We start from the raw sequence: 8,260 nt of genomic DNA, 5'->3' as shown, positions 1-8,260 counted from the left end.
CAGAGCTCAGCTGTCTGAAGGCGTCGATCAGACACTTGAACGAGTTTATTCTAACAGCACAACAAAGATAATTCCTCCTTTAAACACAACAAGTGGATAAATGAGTCGTTAGCTGCTTTGGAATCTGGAATATTTGAATCACTGTCACTTTGTTTTGTGTTTTTTTATTCATGAAGATTTAACTGAGGGAAACTTTTTACACATTTTGAAAGACGTTTAATTCCAACCAATGGAAAAATACAAACCATGACATGGACTTCTCTTATTGGTGACTCTTCTTCAGGTGTTTATACTGCCTGACTGAGAGCTGAGTCTAAAAGCTCCTTTGTCCAATTGTACTTGAATGCAGCATTTAGTCTGCATGGAGCGTTTTATTACAGATTGTATAAAGATACATGAAGTCATTTCAATACGACTTTACAAAGCTTCATCTAAACGTGAAAAAGAAGTGAGGAGGTGTCTCACCTTTTGCTCCACCGAGTCGTAGGATGGAAGTTCATCCTGACTGAGGAGAGAAGAAAGAGAAGAAGAAATAAAAGTGATGAATATTATTGTAGGAAACGTCTCGTAACCTCGAGATCATTTAAGTTTTGTCCTAAAAACAAACAAAACATTTAAAAACACTGATTCAATAAAGAACTGTGATGTTCTCTCTCTCTCTCTACCTCTCTCTCTCTACCTCTCTCTCTCTGTCTCTCTCTTTCCCTCACTCTCTACCTCTGTCTCTCTCTCTCTGTCTCTCTCCCTCGCTCTCTCTCTACCTCTCTCTCTCTGTCTCTCTCCCTCTCTCTCTCTCTCTCTCTCTGTCTCTCTCTCTCTCTCTCTCTCCCTCTCTCTCTCCCTCTCTCTCTCTCTGTCTCTCTCTCTGTCTCTCTCTCTCTCTCTCTCTCCCTCTCTCTCTCTCTGTCTCTCTCTCTCTCTCTCTCTCTCCCTCTCTCTGTCTCTCTCTCTGTCTCTCTCTCTCTCCCTCTCTCTCTCTCACCCTCTCTCTCCTCTCTCTGTCTCTCTCCCCCTCTCTCTCTCTCCCCCTCTCTCGCCCTCTCTCTCTCTCTCTGTCTCTCTCCCCCTCTCTCGCCCTCTCTCTCTCTCTCTCTCTCTCTCCCCCTCTCTCGCCCTCTCTCTCTCTCTCTCTGACAGGAACATCAAACATGTCAGCGCTCACACAAACAGGAAATAACACATTAGACATTCCTCCGTTTGGATTCTTCTTCTCTGTTTTTCTTTGAGACAACATTAACGTGAAAACACTTTGAATCCCACCAGAAGACGTCGAGGGTCGACCGACAACTTGTACCCAAATGTTCAGCGAGGTAAAGCTCGATGTTTCCTAAGTAAATCATCTGACTGCAGCCACTACAGATCATCCACCAGCTGCCATCTGAAGAAATCTTTTGCAGCCATTCCAAAAACTTAAAACACAAAAAGACATAAAATAAAACCCAGGGTAGAAATTAACTGGGATTCTGCTCAGAGTCTGGATTTATTTTTGATCTTTTCTTCCCTTCAACACATAGTTATAGAGATCTGTCTCGCCTTGCTGCCAAACTGATCTGCTTCCAGCATCATCTCAAGGCTTCTTCTTCTTCTTCTTTTTCTGCTCAGTCAGCGACCTTGACCTCAGGCTGCCTCTGTCCCTGTCTGAAACCATCACGTTACCCGGAGGTTTTCAGCCTCTGCCTCTCGCTGTGGATCGCACCACTCCATCACGTCCCTGCTGCCCTGTGATTTGTGGTTAACCGGCCTGTTTCCTGGCTGCATGAGGCAGCCTAAATATAACACTCCAACACACACAGGGGCTGTTTAAGAGGCTCGACGCCGCAGACACACTCCACGTTAAAGCAGCCTCTCATTTTCAGACTTTTTTCCCCTTCAGTGAGGAACTGGACTCTGGAGGTTTTTCAGTTAAATGATTTATATGTGATTCTTCACACTTAAATGTAATAGAGTTATTTTCAGAGGATATACTTGATTTCTGTGAGTCATGACTGTCTACAATGGGTGTAACACCCGAGTCCCACTGTCTGTGATGTTTTCAGAGTTTTCAGAGTCCTATCTTCACTTTGTTTACATCGCCCGGACGGCCGGCTGACTCCTCCCCTCGTGTATAAAAGTTGTTTAATTGAGGGACTAGAGAAAAGAAGAATAACATACTGTACTCACTGCTTAACTGTGTTTCTAGATCACGCTCATTTCAGGTAAATTTACATGCAGTGTGAAGATACGAGCATAATAAAGATCGCTAGCATTAGCATGCTAACACAACAATGCAGCGCCAGTTGTTTTGGTTTCATGCTGGTGCTCAAGGGCGACATCTGCTGGATCAAAAAATCTCATATAAAGACTTTAAACATTAGGAATAATCACAGATTGTCATGTTTTTTTTTTTTAAAGTGAGAGTTCTTACTGGACGAAGCCGAAGCGGTCGATGACTTTGTACAGGTGGTAGTTGGTGTCCTCCCAGGGCTCCACGGTCGCCTCTTTACCCTGAAACCAGAAGACAGAGAGATGGAACACATGTCGACCTGTCAGAGGACTTTTTTGTACATTTGACGGAGAAAACAACAAATCAGTTAATCATGAAAATAATCAGAAGAATCAACATTTTTATAAAATAATGATCTGAGGCCGTGCGGCTCGTCTTTGTCCGTTTGAGTTATGAAAAAAAATAACCAAACAAAGACTTCTGATCGAGCGCCGTGTTTCATGCCACCCACGTTTCTTCAGGGGCAGAGAATCATGTTTTGATTGGCTGCTGGATTACGAGCGGAGCCCCGACCCCTGTCGCCCTTGGGAAAGTGAGTGTGTTTATGAGACACAGAGAAATCGTGTGTGTGTGTGTGTGTGTGTGTGTGTGTGTGTGTGGCAGCGTCTAACAGGTGTGAAATGAGCAGCCAGACGCCCACCTGCATCACCGTCTGACTCCAAAAAAAAAAATGTCTCCAGTTAATTCACCATCACGGACTGATGAAATAGAAAACCCACAATAGGAGTGTGTGTTTGTGTGTGTGTGTTTGTGTGTTTGTGTGTGTGTGTGTGTGTGTGTGTGTGTGTGTGTGTGTGTGTGTGTGTGTGTGTGTGTAGAGAGGAGGGGGGGGGGTTTATCAAAGGGAGATAGAGTGTGTTAGGAAAAAAAGATGGCGGATTAGAGGAGAAAAAGGAGAAAAGGAGTCGATGTACAGCTCGGTGTATAACGTCTGGTTGATTTGAGGCGCTTGTTTTCAGATTTTAAAAAAATGATTTGAAGGTCAGATATTATTTAAAAACACCCTTCACCATGTTTTGTGATTTTAGGCAAGGCAAGTTTATTTATGAATTCAAAGTGCTTCACACCAGACATCAAAAGAATCCTGACAGAGGAAAGAAAAGAAACATTAAAATAGAACATTAAAAAATCACTGAAATTATTAAATCTGAAAACATGTTCAAATAAAAAATAATGAAAATGAAATTAATTGAAATGAAAAAATAAAAGTATAGAAATTAAAAGAGTTCCAGATATACGGAGCATAGAAACTGAACGCTGCTTCTCCATGTTTGGTTCTGACTCCGGGGACAGAGAGCAGACTTGTCCCAGACCACCTGAGCGCTCTGGATGGTTCCTAATTAATCAGGAGGTCATTAATGTATTTTGGCCCTAAACCTTTAAGCGCTTTATAAACCAGCAGCAGGATTTTCAAATCTATTCTCTGACAGACTGGGAGCCAGTGTAAAGACCTCAGAACTGGACTGATGTGATCCATTTACATTTAGATTTGATGTGATTCTGCTCCCTTAAAACTCTCAAATAGTCCCTGCTTTTACTCAGACTTGCCCTGCTCGTGCTCAAACTGCACTCCTGTTCTGGTGTATTGTATTTTTTTTTGTGCACTCCAGCTTCATTTAGTCTTCAGTGCACTCAAAAAAAAATTAATTTCTGAGTTTTGAGCAAACACCTGACCAACAGAGTGCAGGGTATAGGGTTCATCTCCAGCTGCTCACCAAGCAGGAGACGACTCTTCATGAGTCTTGTTTTTTTTTTTCTCATTTGCATACAGAGCAGATTTCAAGTCCTTTTTAATCAGACGGTGATTTATGCCTCATTATGCTGCAGGATCGGCATAATGCGCACAAAGTGAATTACAAGTGCGTCTCATTCGGTTAATCAAAGCGTGAACAGATCGTTTGGACAAAAGTCTCTGTTTGTTTTTGTGACTAAAACCTTTTGTGTTCAACGGATGATGGACGACGGACGTATACAGAAAAGATCTCTGTTATTATAATGTCTATGCACCTTATTGTGAATAACTCTTATCCTTTCGTTTGAGTTATAAAATAATGAACCCGCTCTACAGTGTGTGCAGCTCGAGACATGAGCTGACCAGACATATTTGTTTTTTGAACCAGGCTGTAAACATGTTAATCTCTGCTGTAAAAACAGGCTTTTTTAGAATGGGTGTGTATGTGACTTCCTGTGCTTCTGCAGCCAGCCTCTAGTGGACACTTGAGGAACTGCAGGATTTTAAACTTCAGCATCGGCTTCATAAAGTGACTGTAGCTGTGATTTCCTTCTCGGGTATCTGTGCTGTATATAAACTTCACTGCAGCCATACCGGATGATAACTCTTTATGTGTGTGTGTGTGTGTGTGTGTGTGTGTGTGTGTCTTTGCATGCTCGATGCTTCCTGAGTGACTCGACCATTTCACCGCCCGGCGGTATCAGCGGGACCAGCCGCTTTGTAAATGAGTCTTTTTTTTTAATTTAGTCCAGCAGGCTGCGTAATCAGCTCGGCCTCATTACGAGTGAAGAGAGCGAGGAGAGGGGAGACGATGGAGGCGTGTTCGTGTGTCTGTGTGCGTCTGAGGCACAATCAGAGCTCCATCAGTGTCGCCGTCGCTGCAGGGGGAGGGCTGCAGTTTAATGGAGTCAGTTATCACGACGACCACACACACAGACGCCTCTCGTCCTCTCACATCAGACGGCAGATATTAAAGATGATTTGTTGTCTTTGCAGGAAGAGAAGAAATACAGACTTCTGTTTCCCTCGGGTCTGTGTGTGTGTGTGTGTGTGTGTGTGTGTGTGTGTGTGTGTGTGTGTGTGTGTGTGTGTTTGCACGTCTGCAGGGGTGCTGATATTGTTGAACATCATCAGGCCGTTGATGAAGATATCTGGAGACAGTATATGAATAACTTCATGGTTGTTTTGAATCAGCTTGAAGATGTGACGCTTGATTCAAATTTCAACTCCTCTCAAACATGACGGAAAATATGTGCAAAACTCGTTTGATTGTATTTTTTTGTAGCTTTGTTAGCAGCAAGAGGAAACTGTCGATGTTTAAAAATGAAGCCGATGCTGAAGTTTAAAATCCTGCAGTACCTCCAGTGTCCACTAGAGGCTGGCTGCAGAAGCACAGGAAGTCACATACACACCCATTCTAAAAAAGCAGAGATTCAAATGTTTACAGCCTGGTTCAAAAAAACTAAATCGGTCTGATTAGTTATTGTCATCCTGGGCACATCTGGACGTTATCCAATGAAATCACTCGGTGCTCATGACATCACATAAACCCAGCTGTTTAGACTTTTGGTCGTCCACTGAGCGTGCACACAGTGTGGAGCGTCAGATGGCTTTTATATGCAGAACTTGTGTGTTAATTTTTTTATTGGCTGTTAATGAGCTCTGGCGGCCTGTGAGCTGCGGCTCATGTTTTGTAATCACAGATTCATAAAAAAAAATGTTGAAATCACCGAGCGGTCTGACTGCACCCCGCTGACTGGGATTATTGTGTTTCACGGGCAATAAGGCCATGATTTATGGAGGGAGTCCTCCGCACTGTTAGGAGAGTTATGAAGCTCCAGTGAGTGACTGGATGACCACAGAGGAAAACAAACTGTGGTTGTAAAGTTCGTTCAGTGCCGGCCGGAAGGATGGATGGAGGGAGGGAGGGAGCCGTTACCTTGTCATATTTGGCGACTATCTCAGCTCGCTCCTGGACGAGTTTCAACGCCGCATCCTGATCGGTATCAGACGCTGGAGGGAGACAAAAGGAGAGAGAGAGAGAGAGAGAGAAGTCAGTGTCAACAAGTTGAAGAAAACAGTGCTCACAATAGAAATGTTTACACAAAGACGAGAGTGTTATTCCTGAAAGCTCCTGAGGTGATCTGACACGACTAGACGCCCAGCCTACCACCGCCGTCCTCATTCATGCACGGCCTGCTCCGACCTCCACCTCAGAGGAGAGGGAGGAAGTGTGGACAACAGGAACAAGAGAGGAACACAAAGTAGAAATCCTTGATCCCATTTTTCTTAACAACGAGTTCGGTCTTTTGTAAAGCGTCGTTATGAATTGGCGCATTCCCAATAATAACTGATTACACCTCCAGGTTGACAGGCGGTCCTGACCCTAAGACCATTCTGCTAATGACACCATGAGTCCAAACCAATTGAACCCAACGATCTCGAACACAGGCGATGCTAAGTCTAAATGTCTGAACATGGGAATGTGTCTGGTGCTGAATCTGAACTGAAACGATCCACTTTCACCACCGAGGGAAACGTCCTTGAAAAACAACTCCCTGTAGGTTTTCTGAGATGTTAGAAGGTGTTGTTGTCGTCGTGGTCATCTGTACGGGGTTTTACTCCAGCTCTGTCACAATGCATCAGAGCCAAGAGCTGACGAGGACGACACACACACTCAGCCTGACCTCAGCCTTTGAGAATAACGTTTCTCTGTATAAAACCAGCTGAGCAGAGGAGCTCACAGAAAGAGTTTTCTGTGAGCTCAATGTCGTTGCTAAGGATAAAAACACACACACACACCTCTCACTTCTCTGTGTCAGGATTGTTAATTTCTCTCAACCGTTTCCATCCTGTGAAATAATGTACAAGTACAAATCTTTAGAACGAAACACTTCCTGTTTCAGCCTGAGCATGAGAGGCTCCAAACATCGGATGTGTGTTAACAAAGCTGGCACACACACACACACACACACACACACACACACACTATTGAGAGGGGGTCATGCGGTGTTTACGTTGAATATTGTGTTGGACACGTTGTAATAATGAATCACGCCTTCGAACACCGACAGGGATGTGATTATTATCTTACAAATCCAGCCGCAAACTCAAGCCTTTTAATGTCAAGACTACGAGACTGTTTAGAGGCATTAATACTCCACACGGACCCGTCTGATGCTCCAACCTCTTTTAATCTCCAGCCTCTTGTTCTGACCTTTAATATCCCAGCATGCTTTGCCTCCCCAGCAGCCGTGTTACACTGACAGTTTTTCTTCTTCTTGTCACTTTTTTTTCGGCCCTTCACAGAAAACTACTTGACTCCAGTCATCCTCTAACTTCCTCTCTGGGTCTCTTGGGGGGGGGGGGGGGGGGGGGTTGGACAGGAATTCCAAATTGCTCTGAACAAACGCGCTCCTTATTGAGCCCGGCTGGTGGTTTTTATGACAGGATGGTGAGTGTCAGTGAAAGGCATTCACAGTGGGAGAGGACGCAGCACAACAGCACCGACTGTCTGCAACCAAATAAACAAATACAGTAAAAACCCGTTTTTTTTTCCTGCTGGGAATTCCTCCCCAGGAGGCCCCCGCGGTTCCCATAGTGAGCTGCAGAGGAATTGGGGGAGGAAATGGGATTCAAGTCTTTTCTTTTTGCACCGCGGCTTATTCCTTAACTCGGCGCCCCCTTACAGACACATTAGTATTCCACAGCGGGCCGACTTAAGCTAAATGCAATTAGACCCCCTTTTCATGCTCCAAGGATCACATCGGCATCCGTGACCGCGATGGCGTTTACAGAGGGTTTGATTTGATTGACTCTTAAAATGTGTTTAACATCAGAACGTGACCTCCAAGAAGACCGGAGTCCTATGGAAACAAAAGGTTAATTAATAGTAGTAAACTGGATTATACGAGCAGGTAATGGAACACCTGCTTAACTTTAATGGAACCAAACTCTACCTAAATCTAAAACCTCACATAATAATAACTTTATTTATAAAGCACCTTCTAAAAACACAGGTTCACAAAGTGCTTTGACAAACAGCAAAAACAAGAACAAACTAAACCAAACACAGAAGAACATAAACAACAGCAAGAACATAACAAATACAAAATACTAAAAATAATTAAATACAATTCAACAGAAAAGAACCCAAAGTGCACGATACCCAACAGACATATATAACCCGACCATCACAAGAACCATCATAAGAACCATCATAAGAACCATCACAAGAACCATCAGAAGAACCATCACAAGAACCA

The 8,260-nt window shown here is 43.8% G+C and overlaps 1 protein-coding gene across 4 annotated transcripts in view; it reads right to left on the bottom strand.

Moving 5' to 3' along the window:
* usp6nl (USP6 N-terminal like) overlaps positions 1 to 8,260 on the bottom strand; it is a 71,810-nt gene that overhangs the window by 16,184 nt on the left and 47,366 nt on the right. For all 4 annotated transcript variants that reach the window (XM_061030361.1, XM_061030360.1, XM_061030357.1 and 1 more), the window contains 3 exons: positions 5,935 to 6,008; positions 2,405 to 2,484; positions 466 to 505 (listed from right to left, as the gene is read on the bottom strand). In XM_061030361.1, coding sequence (XP_060886344.1) covers positions 466 to 505; positions 2,405 to 2,484; positions 5,935 to 6,008 — 194 coding nt within the window. The remainder of the gene's footprint in view (positions 1 to 465; positions 506 to 2,404; positions 2,485 to 5,934; positions 6,009 to 8,260) is intronic.

This window comes from Labrus mixtus, chromosome 22, assembly GCF_963584025.1.
Source record: "Labrus mixtus chromosome 22, fLabMix1.1, whole genome shotgun sequence".
In the NCBI taxonomy this organism is placed as follows: domain Eukaryota; kingdom Metazoa; phylum Chordata; class Actinopteri; order Labriformes; family Labridae; genus Labrus; species Labrus mixtus.
Note: the sequence above shows the minus strand (reverse complement) of the source record. Positions and strands in the feature narration are given on the sequence as shown.